The sequence below is a fragment of the Gigantopelta aegis genome, chromosome 3, assembly GCF_016097555.1.
Source record: "Gigantopelta aegis isolate Gae_Host chromosome 3, Gae_host_genome, whole genome shotgun sequence".
Taxonomy (NCBI): domain Eukaryota; kingdom Metazoa; phylum Mollusca; class Gastropoda; order Neomphalida; family Peltospiridae; genus Gigantopelta; species Gigantopelta aegis.
In genome coordinates, this window is record NC_054701.1 from 42,402,737 (window position 1) to 42,422,096 (window position 19,360).

Consider the following 19,360-nt stretch of genomic DNA (forward strand, 5'->3'; position numbering starts at 1 on the left):
CACCGATGGGGATCGATCATAGATTGACCGCGCATCAAGTGAGCACTTTACCACTGGACTACGTCCTGCCACTGGAATCTTAAAATGAAGTTGTTTATAGAACTTATTTTCAAAAATGTACGAGGCATATAACCATCGTGCTGTATTCGTCACTCTCTGAAAACCCCACGAAGATGTTGCCAACCTTTGCACCACTACTGTGAACTTTTCCACATTACTAATAAAGACTTTCTTGAAGAGAGAGAGAGGCCAATATTAAATAGTCCATGGGATTCCAGTCTGGGCAGAATGGTACTGAAGTACTGGGTGAATATGTAAGAAAGTGCGTTATATCCTAGAAGAATAACACGTTTAAGGTATGGTTGTAGAAGACGGCGGACCAGTCAACCTTCATTATAGCACACACATTAGATGTTGAGGAGCTTCTCAATGGTATAGCATTTTTGACAGTAACATTTGTTTTAGGCAGCATTAAAAAAAGGCTACGTATCAAAATGAAAATTTTACCATTAATACACAACATAAGTTATTTAGTTTGTTCAAAATGTCAATCTTCTGCATTGCAATTTGCATACTTTTCCCTTTTTAAACTATAAAAAGTGGGACTTTTTTTAATCACCAGATATACAGAGGACTATGATGTACCTTTAAAGTTCTGATTAAATATAATGCATGACAAACTGGTGTGAAATCTGGAAGTTGGTTTTAACGGAACAGTTTTATTCATTCTAAAGCAGCCCCAGAAAAAAGTAATACTTAATCTAAGTAGAATAGAAAAGGTACATGTATAAGGTATACATATACGGTATAATATAATATAATATAATATAATATAATATAATATCAAGGCTTTATTATCATTCCAATTTGAAGGCAAACTTTCCAAGTTGGAATATATGCGTTTCTGTAATAAAGCCATCTCCGTTACATTTTCGTGATTTAATAGCAGACGACAGCTAGAAGCGGTTCACTCCCATAAGACAGACGTCCCATAAGGCAGATATGCCATTTGATAGACAAAACTCTTTATTGGGTTATGTAATGTATCCTGTACACCCCTGACTGCGTTAATGGTATTGCTCCAATCTGCTCAGCAAGCTATGCTGCAGTGCAACAGCAGTCTTAATTAATGAGCTGATTTCATGCAAACAACAGCGAGAGCTTAATTGTAATCTGGTAAATGCAATTAATAAATGTAAAGATACAGTGCTTGGTGGATTTTCCACTGCAATATCTCCATTCAATTCATTTCACTTCAGATTGACAATGTTTTGTTTTTATATCAATGATTACCGCACAGTTATGACAGTACCTATTTAAAAAATTTTTTATATCTACCAATTCCACACAGGCAACTAGGAGAAGTTAATTGTAATCTGCTAAACAGAATTAACAAATGTAAAGATACTGTGTTTTATGATGTCCGTGTTTTTAGAGTTTAGCAACATCCGTATACAATTCATTTCACTTCAGATAGACATTGTTTGTATATCAATGAGTATTATGTCTCTGACGACCAATGTCTTGTATTTCATTGACCATACATTTAAAACCATAGCTAAGCACAGAGATAACATAAAAGTTCTTATATATTAACTGCATGTAGCTACCAAAAACAGTCATTCAATTTTTTAGTCATGGCTGGTCTTAGAAGGATAGAATTTGTTCAATCACAAAAAGGTTCACCACAAGTAATATTGGATGGATTTTTATTTGCAAAGAATCGCACCAGAGGGTAAAGTGTTCACTGGAGATGCGTGACAAAAACGTGTACCGGGAAATGCACCACTGTCGGCGAATTTGTACGGAACACATCGGAACACAACCATCTTCCAAGTGATCCGAATGTTGCTCGGTTTATCAGCATACTACGGAAGCGAGCAAGAGAAGAAACAACACCTATGCAGCAAATATACAATGATGAGGTTGCAAAGCAAGCATTAGAAACTGTTCCTCATTTGCCTTCCTTTCCCAGTATGAGCAGTGCACTGTACAGACAGAGACGAGTTCTGATACCTGCCCTACCACAGACTATAGCCGATGTCATCCTAGAAGAACCATGGACACAGACAAATGACGGAAGACGCTACCTGTTATTTAGCGATGGAAATGAAGATAACATGCTTGTGTTCTCTACAGATGAGCAAATCGTAGCTCTACAGGCTGCAGAATCCATTTTTATGGACGGAACTTTCTCTTCTTGTCCAGCATTGTGGAACCAATTATACATCATCCATGCTATGGACGGAACCACTATGTATCCCCTTGTGTTTGCTCTTCTTCCCGATAAACAGAGGATAACATACATTAGACTGTTCAGTTTGTTGAAAAATGAAGTTCAACAATTATTAAAACCAACCCCTTGCTCCAAGTAAAGTTCAGACTGATTTTGAGATGGCTGCAATCCAGGCAGTTGAGACGGAGTTTCCGCAAGCTGAAGTAAAAGGGTGCTTTTTTCACTTTACACAGGCCATTTGGAGGAAAACTCAAGAACTGGGTCTTGCTGTTTTGTACAAAGAAGATCCAGCTGTACAGACATGGATTCGGAGGGCTGCTGGACTACCACTTTTGCCCATTGCACAAGTACAGGATGCATGGTTAGAAGCCATGAATGACGGACCTGATGTTCCACAGGCGGAGGCATTTAATGATTATGTTGTTTTAACATGGGTAGACGATGACTCCAGATTCCCTTTGATTGTATGGAACCATCATCTGACCACTGGCCCAAGAACAAATAATAATCTGGAGGGATTTCATTCCAGAATGAATCGTTCAATCCAAGTTCATCATCCAAACATATACCGATTTGTAGAATTAATCAAAGGAATAGAGACCTCCGAACATGCTAAATTGAGACAGATAAACTTTGGAGCTGCCCCACCACCAAGAAAGAGAGTGTATAAGCAGAATGAAAATAGAATCGTGAGATTGAAGGCGCAACTAACCCTTGAACAGAAAACGCCCATTCAGTTCTGTTAAAATGTGTATCCCGGGTATATGTATGTGTATAAATAAATCTAATTTATATAATTTTGTTATGTGTTTTGTATTTAATTGTATCCGACTATTCCATTATTTACTACATGTATTATTCAAGGTAAACGGCAGGTAATTAGTAATGGGTGTTGTGTTGTTTTAACGCGTCTGCGTTATGGGACGTCTGTCTTATGGGAGGACACCCTAGAAGCTGTTCCAGAGTGTGTTCAGTCTTATAACAATGTCTGTGCATGATAAACTGAATTACTTGTATACGTCTTTCTGCACTGCATGTTTATATTGGAATACACAGAACTGGCATCATAAACTTTGTCCTATTGCTGCTAACTAGTTAAGAAATAAAATGTCCCTAATGCATAAAAAGGATCCGTGCGTATACAACATGGGCTATATAATTAATTCCAGGATTATCGTGACTTAGATTTTACAATTAAGTCCATCTCCACCCATCAACCAAAACAAACAATAATCATCAAAAGCCCGTAATTATTCTATGGCATATTAATGGTATTTCATAGTATATTATAACAATACAATTTTATTTATTTAAGCATGTATTCAAATTAAGAACCAAAACTATAAAAAAAAAACTAAAATGTTAATACTTCTATACAATAACAAAACGTGAAAATCGGGCATTAACCAAATGACTCCATACAGTTTTTATAGTATACAAATAAATATGTTTATTTATTTAAGATTGTATTTATAACATGCCCGAACTATAACAACTGAAATATTAATACTTTTATAAAATAACTAACGAAAGAATTAAAACTAAACAAATGAATATGCTATACAGTATACATTAATATAAATAATTACATTTATTTAAACTTATATTAAAAAAGAGGAAGGGGGAGGGCGCAGAAGCCAGAACTATAAAACTGAAATGTTAATAGTTTTATAAAGTAACAAACGAAAGATTCAGAGATTTAAAAAATGACTATACTATACAAAAAAAGTATACATTATCATACAAATAATTATCTTTTTAAGCTTATATATTTAAATTTAAAAAGACAGAACTATAACGACCGAAATAACCAGAGACTAAACAAATGACTAAACTTGAAAATAGGGCGAATGTCTAGGCAGTCACGCCACATTTACTGAGCGCCATAACACAAACACTCCACAGATTTGGATTCTGAGTCTACGCCAAGATAAATGTTCGATTGCACAAACAAATCACTCCGGGGTCTCGCCGCTGAACAAGCTATATTAATGTGAAGCGGGTACTTCTTGGGCTCCCGCCTATATATATATATATAAAAGGCTGTTTTCCGTCTGCGATGGCAGTGTCGGTTTGAAAACTTTTTCGAAGCTGCAGATTACATTGCTACATTGCTTCTTCTTATTTTCTCATGTATACAATGAATAATACTACATGTTTACTGTTGATTATTCCTAGTCCCCCCGACAGTTTACTGCCACCAATATGTTTTGTATCTATTGTAATATTCATAAGCGTACGAGACTAGTGGGGGTGCTGGAGCAAAACGTCAAATTCAGGCAAGAATTATAGAGATATTCGGGCAAAATGTGGTATCCTAGGACTTTTTTGTTACCATGTATTGCCATCATTATAGTTATAATCCTTGTTAAAATACGTAGTAGTTCGTTTGAATCCCTATATAGCTGTTTGGTAGTAATGCTAATATGAATAAATGTTGTTATCTAGATTCGGGTATTTACGTTTAATTCGGGCAAAAACCAGCCTGGCCCCCTACGAAAATGGGAGCCCGTACGCCTATGGTAATAGTTTCGCACTTGAATCCTCTACGTAACAGATTGCCAATTTTTGATAACCAAACGACCGCCAAGTACAGTATCCAAAATACATACATTTTTCTAAATCTGTTCCTACAAATCTTTCCTTTGATCCTTTCTGAGTTTACTCATAATATTCAACTTACACGTCAGTGACTAGCACAAACGCTACAGCTAGAAACCCGACACTCCTATCTGAAACCAGCTTACTCTGTGTTTTGCATAGGGGTGCCGCGTTTCTTCTGGCATCATCTGTTCTAGTCGGAAATATATATATATATATATATATATATATATATATATATATATATATATATATATACAAGTTTAATGTTATGACTGAACTCTAAACATAATCAAACTAACGGTCTGTGGCATCAGATAAAAATAGATATGTGTAGTTTAGAATGAATGAATGAATGAATGAATGAACGAATGTTTTTAACGAATGTGTAGTTTAGTCGTCGAAAATTTCAAAATTGACAGTTTTCGACACTGAGCACACTCTAGCCCAACTCTCAATATATAAATACAATAAAGACGCCCATGCCATGATCACTGTGTGTTTTTGTGTGCGTGTGCCTGTGTATATTAACTTTTCCATAATACTCGACTCCTAATACATTCGGTATATTCAAATTGAGGGTTCTCTCATTTAGACATGGTATAGAATGTTTGGTTCTCCGTCTTGTTCTACCATAACTCGTAAGATCCCCACCCCCATATGATATATATCAAATTGAAATTTAAAGGGACATTCCTGAGTTTGCTGCAATTATCAACAGAGCCTTTTTAACGATTGTAATTACATATTAAATACATTTTTCTGCATAAAATATTAGGGGCTGTATACTAAACGTGTTTCTGGTTGTTCTAATATTTTTACTCGGTTAAATTTCATTTTATTTCCTAAAATGTTATTTTTTCGTACGTAAGAAAATATTTGAAGACAAAATCCAGTTTGGGCTTCTTACAAATATTAAGACGGCCAAAAACACATATATACAGACACTGATATTCTAAACAAGAAAATATATTTAATATGTAAGTTTAATCGTAGAAATATTTTATTAGTCGGAAACATCTTACAATGCAACAAACTCAGGAATGTCCCTTTAATAATATCAGTTAGAAAATTAAACATCTACTTTACGTACTAAACACGGTGGTAATTTGGCTTACCATCTTATTTAAGTATCACAGCTCGTAAGTTCCTGCCCCCTATATGCTATGCGTAAAATTAAAATTAATTACCAATTTAAAAACAATTACAACAAATTGGTGTACATTTTTACTGTTGAGTAATCCTGCGTTTATAGTTATTCAAGTTTAAAAAGTTGGATACTGAAAACCCCCCAGACATCATTCATATGCACTATTCGTGTATCATTTATTTAAACATTGTAAACAGGCTAGATAAAATCTTGTCAACTTTATCAAATACTGAATTACGAATATAGCTATTAAGTGGCATGGCTATGAAAACTGATATTAGAATGAAGTGAACAGATGTTCAAAGTAACCAAACTGTAGATAAGATTGTAGAAGTCTAGTCAAACGTGTATCAGTTTTGTCTCTCTCTCTCTCTCTCTCTCTCTCTCTCTCTCTCTCTCTCTCTCTCTCTCTCTCTCTCAAATCGGGGGAATGACGTTTGTGGACAGTGACTCAAACAGCGAGATCTTTGGGTACACATATCAAAGTGACACAAAACACACTTACTTATATTGCATAGTATGTAGTGTTTGCTGTTGCCATGAAGACGGTTTTAGAGTTGTACTTTTTTATATAAAATATAACATTAACATTAAAATTAACAAATCAATAAAGAAATAAATGAAGAATTAACTTGATTGAGGTATATTGAAAATGATGTAAGCAGACTTATTTAAAGCCCCTCATCACTCGCCTGAGAGAGAGAGAGAGAGAGAGAGAGAGAGAGAGAGAGAGAGAGAGAGAGAGAGAGAGATTGATTGTTGCTGATTAATGTATCTGTTTCTTGGTATTATCATGCTGATTCTTGCCCTTTCAGGGGGAAAAATTTCATTCTTGCAAGAAATTAGATAATGAATGAAACTCAAACATGATGTTAAATTGCCAGTCTGTAAATTCACTTTTGTTATAAATACTTAGATTTGTCCAAATGGTATCATGTGAATTAAAACTGCATGAATCTCATTTTTTTACCACTTTCTGCAATGTTTGAAAAATAATATAATAACTGTTTACGATAGTTGTTAGTGTTCAATCAGAAAAAGTTATTAATTGCTTGTATTGATGTTTTCCATAATATATATATATATATATATATATATATATATACATTAATTATTATTAATATTCTGAGTTGCTTGCTATAATTAATAATACTTTGAGCTGAATCAGGAAAAGTTATTAATTGCTTGTATTGATGTTTTCCATAATATATATATATATATATATATATATATATATATATATATATATATATATACTACTCAAAAGAATTTAAGGGTCAAAAATTTATAACCAAATAAGTTTCAGAGTGTATTAGATTGATGATGTAAACTACACAATTTTTTTTATTTATTGTTCCATATTTACAAAAAAACACAAATAAACGCCACTGTATACAAGAAAGTTACATGACATGCTGTCAAAGTTGAAGGTTGTCAAACATGGATTTTACACATTAGAACATTCGTTTAATAGTGTGTGAATCCACCCCTGGCGCGAATACACTCGACACATCGTTGCCTCATGCTGTTGATCAGACGTCTGAAGAACTCTTGGGGAATGGCCTGCCACTCTGCCATAAGAAGTTGACCCAGATCATGAAGGTTGGCCGGATGGCCTGGTTATCACGAACTCTCCTGCCTAATTCGTCCCAGGCCTTTCTCTATTGGGGCCAAGTCAGGCGAATATGCTGGCCAATCCATCCTGGCGATACCTTGTTGTCTGAGAAAGTCCGTTACCACCCTGGCGCGGTGGGGTCTGGCATTGTCATCCTGCAGAACTGCCCCGCCGCCAATCTGCTGAAGGCCTGGGAGAACCAACGGCCGGATAATCTCATTCAGATAGCGGATTCCATTCAGATTGCCATCCACCACATAGAGGGGGGTCCTGTGGTGGATAGAGATGCCGCCCCACACCATGACGCTGCCACCACCGAAACGGTGACGTTGTCTAACGTAAACGTCAGCGAAGCGCTCCCCAGGACGTCTGTAGACACGAACCCGACCGTCGTTGAACTGGAGACTAAACCTGGACTCATCAGTGAATATCACTCGACCCCACTGAACACGTTGCCACCGCATTTGAAGCGTGCACCAGTGACGTCTGGCCGTTCTGTGACGTGGTAGGAGTGGTGGTCGAACAGCCTGGCGACGGCAGCGTAGATTATTGGCTCTCAGACGATTGCGTATGGTTTGATCAGACACTCGAATTCCAGTCGCAGTCCGCAGATTGTCACGTAATCGGCGTGCAGTGGTTGTGCGTTGTTTAGAGTCATATTGGTGATGTAGCGGTCCCCTCTATTTGTAGTGCTTCGGAGTCTTCCCGAACGTGGACGATTTCGAACAGAATTCGTTGCTTGGTACCGTTGCCACAGTCGGCCAACGACACTCTGACTGACACCAAGTCTCAGAGCAACATTTCTTTGCGTATTGCCATTCTGAAGCCAAGCAATAGCCCTTCCTCGATCTTCGATAGTCAGTTGAAGTCGTACCATTGTCGAATTTGGAGTGTGCACCGTACACAAACGCAAGCTCCAATTATACGAAAATTCAGCATTGGGAACATGGAATACACGTGCAAAGCGTGCAAATGAAGCGCTTTGTGAAAAAGCAAGTTATGGCCACTTAGCAGACCTTTCGTTTTCGCCCTAATTTACGTGCAAATGTAAGCATGTTTTCGCCATTAGAACTAGTTGACAGTGTCAATGACAGTGGATTTTAATTCATTTATGGGTTGCTTAGACCCACTTTCGTCAAAATGGAACAATACCATGCGTGACATTATGGTCTAGCTAATATAATTGACATTCAGAAAATAATGTCGAAAATATCGTCTGACCCTTAAATTCTTTTGAGTAATATATATATATATATATACATTAATTATTATTAATATTTGCTTGATTGCTTGCTATAATTAATAATACTTTGAGCTGCTATAACAGTAAAAATGCATTATTAATAATAATAATAATAATAATAATAAATAATAAACAATAATAATAAGTAATACTAATACTACTACTACTACTACTAATAATAATAATTCAATCAGTTAAGAAATAGAAACATTTCAAATACTCAGAAGTAACACAGACGAGTATGCACGAATTTTAGCAGGGCGGGGTCAAGATTGTAGCGAGCGAAAAAAAAAAAATTTTAAATTTGGGGGGGGGGCGGGAGTCGAGACCTACATCAACGGAAAATGTATCGAAAAGAAGAAAATTTGCTTGAGCAGGAAAAGATTTCCAGCCCCGAAACCCAACCTCTGCACACGAACCTTTAACAGTGGATGAAAAACAAGAGGGAGGAATGAAGAAAACGTACCTTTAAGCATCACTTTCCCGAACACGGACGCATCTCTCTCGAGGGTGCTGCAGTTCCAGCGCTGAGCCCGGAACTGGTACTGACACTCCTCCACCCCAAGTCGGGCCCCTTTACCGAGACTGACCATGACGTCAGGGTGCACGCGACACAGCCGTCTCTGTTTACCCACAAGTCCCGGGATGTTGTCACACAGCACATGCGCACCAAACGCGTGCAGTGGAAGCTGACTGATAAACCTGAAATGAAAAAATAAATGAATGAATGTTATATCTTTATCTTTAATATTTCTTCTTAAAAGAATGGACGTGTGTATATGTTGACATTGATTTTTTTTATGTCATAACACAGTTTTGTATATTTATCTTCTGGACTTTGTCTTGTACATACATGTATAGTGACAGAAACGATTTAATGACATACGATTGGCTGCTCCTGGATGAAAACGGTTCCCTCCCATTCTGCCTACAACCCACTTTGCCTACACCCATTTTGCCTACAACCCAGTATGCGGACAATCCCTATTATTTTGTGTCTCAAACCAATATAAAAATATTGTATTACATAAACAATTAAGATTATAATGAACATAAGTAATGTAAGTGGGGCTTAGTTGCGCAAAGGTGATTTCATGCTCTTTATGGTGATTAGTATTAGTCCAATGTTCCCATACTGTGATCTTTAATGTGATCAAAGTGAAATAGGATTAAAGTTAAACTTTGTACAAAATATTTGTTTACTATTTGTGAGGTCATGTTATAGTTTAATTGTTTTCGTTGTGTAATGTTAATCGTTTTCAAAATAAAATATGTGTTTGTCGTACTATTTTGTCATGTTATTTTTATACATAGGGACCATACATGGAATGCTCCACTTTTAACTGGGGGTGGCATCTTTTCATACTGAGAGTAGGCAAACTGGGTTGTAGGCAAACTGAGTGTAGGCAAAGTGGGTTGTAGGCAAAATGGGAGGACACCATGAAAACCCGGTCGTCAAAACCATACCATCCAGTGAAAAAAAAACGAAAAGAAAACTAAGACCAAATTAATTGCCAAGTCAACCTGAAAACAACTTCATCCTACTTTTACCGCTTAAATTATAGGAGGATTGCCACTTTTCCAAGACTACACAATTCCAATCATCTTGCAAAGTTGAAAAGATACACCGGTTAGATTATGTTTAAAACAAATTTGGCAGATGAATCTACTTTTTCGTCGTCCTTGATGCCAACATGGTTGGGCACCCCAAAACAAAATGTCTATATTAGTAATGGATAAAATAACGCACTTTTGTAAAGGATGTTTAAGTGTGTAAAAAATAATTCACTGGAATGCAATTTAGAATCCACAATTTCTTACAACGTTTTAATGACAATATGGCAACCGAACTGGGCAGTTTGATGACCATTATTGTGTCTGATGGGGAAAAAGACTATATCAGAAGCTACGAAGAGTCCCATCCCGTGATTTATCCCTATAATTTAAACAAGAATGTTATCACGATATACCTGTCAATAATTTCCATGAAGTACTAGAGGGTGTCCAGTGTAGATTCTGAAACGCATGAGGGCCATTGTTAAAACCGTGTATTTGCGAAATGTTAACATATTCTACCGCATCGGTGGTAACAATCTGCGTTCAATACAACAGGTTGTCGTGATCACCCCTAAGATTTGACTGGTTCTCGTTCTTGTCACATTCACTTAAGCATCGATGCCAAAAGCAACTCTGCGTTCAGTGACAGCGAGCGACCCTAAGTGTTTGTTTTTATTGGTTCTCAAGGTGGTAATTTTGTTTAAAATGAAGTGTATTAACCAGTCTAATGAATGTCTTTTTTTTTCCAGCTTTATCTGGCTCAACGTAGCCCAGGCTAGAGATCATATCTTAACACTACTTAGACCCCCTAAAAAAAACACCCCAAAATCCCAAACAAACAAACAAAAACAAACGAACAAAAACAACAACAACAACAAACAAACAACCCCCCCCCCCCCCCCCCAAAAAAAAAAAACAACACACAAAAAAACCCCCCAAAAACAACAACAAACAACAACAACCCAACACACACCAGATATGGGTCTGGCAAGTGTGACAAGGATACCATGTCTGGTGTATTTTGACGTCTGGATCTGTAACTGTTATGTGTTATCAGGTGAACTCGCATTAACTGAAAGAGGAGTGTTCATAATATTAATTATTCAAGGGGTGGTCCAGGATTTTAAAGAATAAAGATTGCGAAAAAAATTATTCTTTTTTTTTTCTTTCTTTTTTTAATTGAGTCACATTCTCTTGGACTACTGGTACTATTGCCATTGTATAATAACTGGTATGCATTCGAAGCTGTTGTGATCGTGGCGTCAGTATAACGTATCTCCGCGGGTCGTCACCTGAGTACTATTAATATCTCTTATTTATCAGTACAAACAGTACATGCTGCATTTTACAGAACTCACTATCAGCGTTAGATACTGCATTCACCACCAGTGCTTTACACAATAGGCGGTACACAATGTGACTGTTGTTCCACCAACGCCGTAGCTAGATGACCCACCACCACCATCATCACCAGCTAAAAGCAGCTTTAGCCTTTCATTGTGTAATATTAGCGGCGTAGCTAACAGGCACCACGACCACCAACATAACCATAGATACGTATATCAAAGGCACATGTAACCACACACACACACACACACACACACACATACACGCACGCACACATTTTATACTGAATAACAAAAGAAAAACAACCCACCCAAAAAAACACTAACCATGATACAATTAATTTGTTAAATAGACTGTCAAAATAGGCATACACTGTTCACAAATCTGAACGACAAACCGTAATCCATGATCAAAACCGTCTCTCTGCACAATACAGTGTCTAATGGGTATTTGACAAAATAGTGGTTGCTTCCATGAATCCCTGTCTATAGGATAGACACTCCCGAGGAGATTATTTACTGAAAAATAAATCCGCTCAAAGAGGACTGCCACTCCCAGACTAGTTCCAGACTAGTTTACTAAATGAAAACTAGATCCGGACAGAGCTCACTGGAATAAGTAGAGTTGTCTTGAATCACTATCAAATCAGTAATTAGGTGTTCGCAAAAGATGAGCGCATCCTGCCCATCGAGAGGCACCCGTCATGAGTACTGCCACCATAGCTGCCGAGTCTCGCACTTCATCTAAAACACAGAGCTCATTGGAATAAATACAGATGTGATGATAAGTACTCATGAATCACTATCAAAACAGTGTTCGCGAAAGTTGAGCATATCCTGCCCCACCGGTGGTATCCGTTATGAGTACTATCACCACAGCTGTCAAAGTCTAAAACGAGTTTCACCAAAGAGATGGAGACTTATGCACACGTTCAAAACATGGAATAGCATCAGCTGCCATCATTTTGCTCAACGATCCATCGTGTTTAGGAGCTATTATAGCCAGATTTTGATGCCTCGTTTTTAGGAGATATAGTCTCCAGATTTTGATGTATCGTTTTACGAGATATAGTCTCCAGATTTGGATGCATCGTTTTTATGAGATATAGCCTCCAGATTTTGATCAATCGTTTGTAGAATATATAGACTCCAAATTGCGATCCATCGTTTTTAGGAGATATATCCTCCCAACTTTTACCATAAAAGGTTTTGAAAGACACCGATAACGGTAATAGTCTAATGCGATTCAAATTGGATAATCTGAAATAGATTAAATAAAACTAAATTAATAGTAGTGTTGGTCGGTATATATTAGCATGTCACTATGCAATAGTAGCGCCACGGATTAAAAAACAACAACACCAAGAACAAAAACAAACAAACAAACATAAAATACCTATTTTATGACCAATGTTCCCCCTTCCCCAACACCATCCAAACACTTGATGACAAGCGTTAGCAACGGCCATGAATATCAGTGCTAACAAAATAAAATGTGATTATGGTGCAATACTCCGTATCAATATAAATATAACATTATGTGTTTTTGTTATATCCAGTATCAGTATCAAGTCTAGACAAAGTAATCGAGGAATACGCATTTGTCAGTACTAGGACGGGATTTAACTCAGTCGGTCGAGTGCTCGCTTGAGGTGCTTGCGTCGCAGGATCGAACCACCTCGATGGATCCATTCAGCTGATTGGAATTTTTTTTATCCTTCCATCCAGTGCACTACTGCTGGTGAAAGGCCGTAATATGTGTTTTCTTGTTTGTGGGGAAAAGTGCACATAAAAGATCCCTTTCTGCATTAAGAAAAAAATGTAGCGGGTTTCCTCTGATGACTACATGTCAGAATTACCAAATGTTTGACATCGAATAGCCGATGATTAATTAATAAATGTGCTCTAGTGGTGTCGTGAAAACTTGTCAACACTAGATGATGTGACAATGTTATTGTAATACTCAATATCAAAATAAAACCTAACAAGACTGTGTAGTACTCAATACCAATGTAAACTCAACGTAATGGTATACACAATATTAAATCAAATGGTTTGGGATTATTTGTTTGTTTTATATACTTTTATGTTATATATAGATACATAAAATGTATTTCTGAGCGTATAATCAATAATCAATAATCAAGACTATGTAAATGGAGGCATCAAAATGCTAAACATTGGAAATTGTACAACTGCGTTAAAAGCTACTTGGTTAAGACGACTTCTAATATCAAACTCGAAATGGACACATCTTTTCCAAGCTGTAACGGGTTTAACGACAGCAAATATGATTAAGTATGGAGATTATTATATTCAGCTAAAAATAACAAAAATTAAAAATAATTTTTGGAAAGATGTGTTACAAAGCTGGCTTACCATTCAAAAGAAAGAAACGCCTGATATTAATGAAGATTTAATGAGCCTAAAGATTTGGTACAATAGCAAAATTAACAAAAAACCTCGGCAAACCTTTTATTTATATGAAATATTTGCAAAAAGGCATAGTATTTATTCAATATCTAATAGACGAAAATGGGACATTATCAAGTACAATCCAATTTTGTAGAATATGCTTCTTTAATCAGAACCATTAAATTATATATTTGTAAAACAACAAAATCAAACAACCAAAGTTTTAACACTGTTTGCAACCCGATTCTTCCGTTTAAAATAAAACTATTTTTAAAAGATATAAATCTAAGTAAGCAAATATACTACGCAATATTAAATCGCACTACAATAGTTTCTACGTCTCAAAAAAGATATTCAGTATTGGGGTTTGACTTCACTTCACGTGTATGGGGAAAGTATTATGCTCTACCATTCAAAACTATTAAAGACCTATCTTTATTATGGTTTCAGTATAAAATTTTACACAGGATAACAGCTACAAATATATTTTTAAATAAAATAAAATATGTTGATTCTAATATTTGCGATTTTTGCCATCTTATGCCAGAAACACCGGAACACTTATTTTATGAGTGCTCTAAAGTTACAGTCCTATGGAAAGCAGTAGAAGAATGGGCATTAAAAAAAGGTGAACATTTTCAGTTGGATAAAAACATGGTTTTATTTGGTATTATAACAAAAAAATCATTGTTTTATTAATTGGTTGATTATTAATATTAAGTATTATATATATAGAACGAAATTATAAAAGATTAGATTAAATAAAAACGCAATCCTAAAATTCATTATTGATAAAATATAGATTGAAAAATATATATTTTATAAAAATTGCCTTTATAAAGACTTTGATGATCAGTGGGAACCTTGGCAGCAGTTCCTCAAACAAATTGTATAAATTCATGTATAAACTTATTAATAACAAAATATACGAATATGCTAATAAGCATACTTTTATGAGAAATATCGCCAGTTCGGAAAACGTATCTCGACTTTCTATAATTTCTTTCTTTTTAAGATCTCATTGATCTTATTCATCTTTCAAGAAAGTAAATATATATAATATGTTTGTATACTATTCAAGATCAATCTCAACCATACATACTATGCCATAGACGAATGGTCGATGCTTGCATGCATGAATATATGGATGGGCGGAGTATTTCCCTTATCTGTTCAATTTGTAAATTGCCTATAAAAATTGAATTAGAAAAAGGTATAGTAATTGTCAAATCGTTAAAGAAGGCAACTATACAATGCAATAAAATTGTACTTATATGCACGGGGTGGGGGGGTGGGGGGGGGGCACTAATTATGTATATATATGTATGATTTTATAAAATTAATACAGTAAAAAAAGAAGTCTGATTGGGGGGGGGGGGGGGCATTTTCCTCGTGCACCCACCCCTTTCGATACGCCACTGTCTGTGTGTATGCCCGAATGATTCAAATACTTGTATGTGGGTAAATAAATAATGGTATTCGTTATCGGTTATTGGTAACACATCTGATTCTCCGCAGTCATATGTGAACAGGTGTGTGTGTGTGTGTGGGGGGGGGGGGGGGGTCATATATGTATATGTATGTATGTATGTATGTGTGTGTGTGTGTGTGTGTGTGTGTGTGTGTGTGTGTGTGTATATATATATATATATATATATATATATATATATATATATATATATATATATGCGATTTTTCTTCAAATGAGTATCTTTCCAGTGTCGAAATATGATGCATTTCCCTGGTTTTGATCTAACAACGACATGTATATCACGAATTTTCTGGTTTGGGACTGGTCTGGTAGGGAATAAGGACCTCTTCAAAGTTTCGAAAAATTTCAAAATATTCAAGTACAGGTATTTTAATTTTGTTTTATGAAAACGTAATAATATCCTGATATAAATTTGCGTTACATAACTTGATAATTTTTCTACTGTCCCGAAGTCAGAGATTAAGCCCGCGATAGGCGTGCTTGAAAATATTGGGTTATGTAAGCACGTTAAAACAGTTCTGGTCTGATCTGATCATTTGTGTACACATATATTGTACTACATAATTACATAAGATGATTTATTATTATATGCTGAATATTCCCTTCAACATTTTAATAGCAGTATGTAACAATATAATTTTATGTGCAGGTAAATGCCACTATATAATGCGTATCACGACTGATGTAACAAAGGCCGTTGTATGTGGTATCCTGTCTGTAGGATGATGCATATAAAATGTGCCTTGCTACTAATGAAAAGTGTGCTACGACAACTTGCTCTGAATGTGCACATGAAAACCTATGACCTGACCTAGTGGAAATTGTAGCGGGTTTCCTCTTTAAGACTATATGTCAGAATTACCAAATATTTGGCATCCAGTAGCCGATGCATATTAAATCAATGTGGTCTAGTGGTGGCGTTAAACAAAACAAACTTTAACTATCTAAAGCGTAGCATTGGCTGGAATTTCACAATTGCAGGGCATAATATTTCATAAGTACTTTCAGGTGATTTTGCTTTTCAGTTGTTACCATTTATTTCGTTACGTGAACAGTATTTGCGGAACTGGTGAGCTACCCAAATCTAACACACTTTTACTGCGATTCTGTACTGTGCTGATATTCTATTTGTCCAAAAGTAAGTTTCGGACATTTTTAATAAAAAATAAAATAAAATAAAAAACCATCAATTTTTTTTTAATATTTGAAGTTTCTAACTTTTAATTTTTGAACATACAGGTTTAGCGTCAATTTAAAGTTGCGTAACCGACACACAAACAGAACTAGAGTTTTCGTGAAATTATTTTTAAACACAAAAAAAACTAAAACACTTTTAATCTTATACTTATATATGGAAGCGGTGTTTCACACAAAAACCACCAACTAGTGTGTTTATAAATATCAGTGCATTGTGAAATCTGCAGTTGAACAATTTGACAATAAACATTCATATCCACCCACATGTATCCATCCATCCGCCCATCGACATCCATCCATCCGTCCATGAACATCCATCCATCCGTCCATCGACATCCATCCATCCGTCCATCGACATCCATCCATCCGCCCATCGACATCCATCTACACATGAATCCATCCACCCAACCAGTAAGAATGACTCGATAGCCGAGAATGCCTGCAAGGCCCGGGCGAGTCAGTGCCACAGGTTCGAGTCCAAGTAACGACGAAAGACAATTTAATTATCATCTGCGCCAGTACGTTAATATCTATGTATGCAATAATCAAATCCGACATAGATACAATATATAAATATTCATACATCTATACATTTTGAGGGTGGGATATATACAAACATAATTATAAACAGAAACATACTATACCATACCATACCATACCATACCATACCATACCATACTCGATTGAATAACTGTAAGTTTAACGACACCCAGCACAAAAATACATATCAGCTATTGGGTGTCACAGAAGGTAAGTACTAGTATATGAAAATATTATTTATATAATTATGTAAAACCACAGTGTAAGGAGCTGTGGGAGAAAGTATAATACAATACATACACCAAGGTAATATTTATTTTAAAGTTTTGTATAGAAATCAAAGGTGCTTTTTGATAATATGTAGACATTTATGATACAGTCAAGAGATAGTTGATTATTTAAACCCCATTGCGCCTGGGATTAATTTTGGTAGCAATACATATAAAACACAAAATAGAATGAAACACAAAAATGTGAAAATCCAATGTTTAGGACTTACCACCAAGTAGCTCCGACTCGAGCTATCCAAATGGAGAAGAACAAAGTGATGAGACCGGGTACCCAGTGGAAGCTGGCCATGCTCTTAGCGCCATGGACACCAACTACCCCGCCACTGATACATCCAAAAATCCACACCAGCACCAGACATCCCTCCGTCTCTCCCCTATCACACAGATTCCATTTCGATTTTCTTAAATAACGCCACCACAATCAAACCAGAACAAATCTTATTTCTGGGTAGCAATCTCCGTTGATAATTCAGAATTCAACACTAGGAATTTTCTGGTCAGCAGAACAAAATCCTTCGCAAACAAGTGTTTTAATGTGAATATTATCTGTGGGTATTTCCAAGATTACGACTAAGTCATCCAAAAACAAAAAAACAAACAAAAAGAAACGTCGATGTTTCCAGAGGGAATTGTTCTGGCAAATTAGTTAGAAAATAAGGTGACGTGACATCCCCGTGATTGGGCGTAATCCTCGATTGATCACGGAGATGAACCAGTAGCAAGGTATGAACGCTCCATGTATGTGTAAGGCTTTTCTGGTTTTTCAGTTTCAGGAAATCGTTTGGCCACAGTTTTGCGATCGTCGGTCCACAAATTTCGCGATCGTCTGCCCCCAGTCTCGAGGCGTGATCTCTTCTCCCGTTACTCACAATAGAAAGTCCTACTTCTTTAACCGCCAATCGTATTACTTTAACCAAGGTCTGAATGAGTTTTGGAAGTATAATAGCCACTAGAAACTTTTCAAGTGCTTGGATAAACAAATGAACAAATCATGTGAAAGCAAGCGATTGTTGCCCGGGGGTAAACTATTTTGGTACCATGGATTGTCATTTTTAAATAAAAGAAAGAGAGAGCGAGTGAGAGTGATAGCAAAAAAAAAAAAAAAAAAAAAAAAGAAAGAAAAAGAAAGAAAATGAAACGGAATTTTCTTTCGTTGGATTAAAGCAGAATAACCAAATACACGGTCATTTCAAGTGATCAGTGTAGCGAGAGATGGTGAACTACTGTTAATATTAAATACTTCGCCTTTCAAGTTCGGCTAAATCCTCTGGCAGGTCGACTGAATGTAATAATCCTCCGCTATAAACCAGACACCAACTATTACAGAATGAAACAAAAACATTTGAGAACTTCGTCCCGATTAAGACAATTTCAATTGCCGTTAAACCGTTCAGGTAATCCCCTCTTTACTGCCACCTACAAAATGCGGTAACATCACTTATCGTTGAAAAGGACAGACTTGGTGATACAAACACTATCTATCCAATTGAATTCGCTCAAGTGCTTTTGTGCATCCGCGCCGTCAATTTTGACGCCAGTTCTTCCGTTTGACGGGTGGCTGTTTTTACGTGCCGAGTGCCTGTGGCGAAACGATTACGGTGTTCCGGGGTGTATGCAAATCCTATCACAGAACACAATAGTCGGATGGGTGACCGCCTGGGAAACCCGCGAGTGCTGT

At 36.3% G+C, this 19,360-nt stretch overlaps 1 protein-coding gene across 1 annotated transcript in view; it reads right to left on the minus strand.

The window, feature by feature from the left end:
• Positions 1–18,456, minus strand: part of LOC121368068 (protein Wnt-2b-A-like) — a 47,529-nt gene extending 29,073 nt beyond the window's left edge. The window contains exons 1-2 of the mRNA XM_041492597.1: positions 17,892–18,456; positions 9,312–9,547 (exon numbers count right to left, since the gene is read on the minus strand). Of these exons, the coding sequence (XP_041348531.1) occupies positions 9,312–9,547; positions 17,892–17,971 (316 nt within the window). The 5' untranslated portion in view covers positions 17,972–18,456. The remainder of the gene's footprint in view (positions 1–9,311; positions 9,548–17,891) is intronic.
• Between the last annotated feature and the right edge of the window lie 904 nt (positions 18,457–19,360).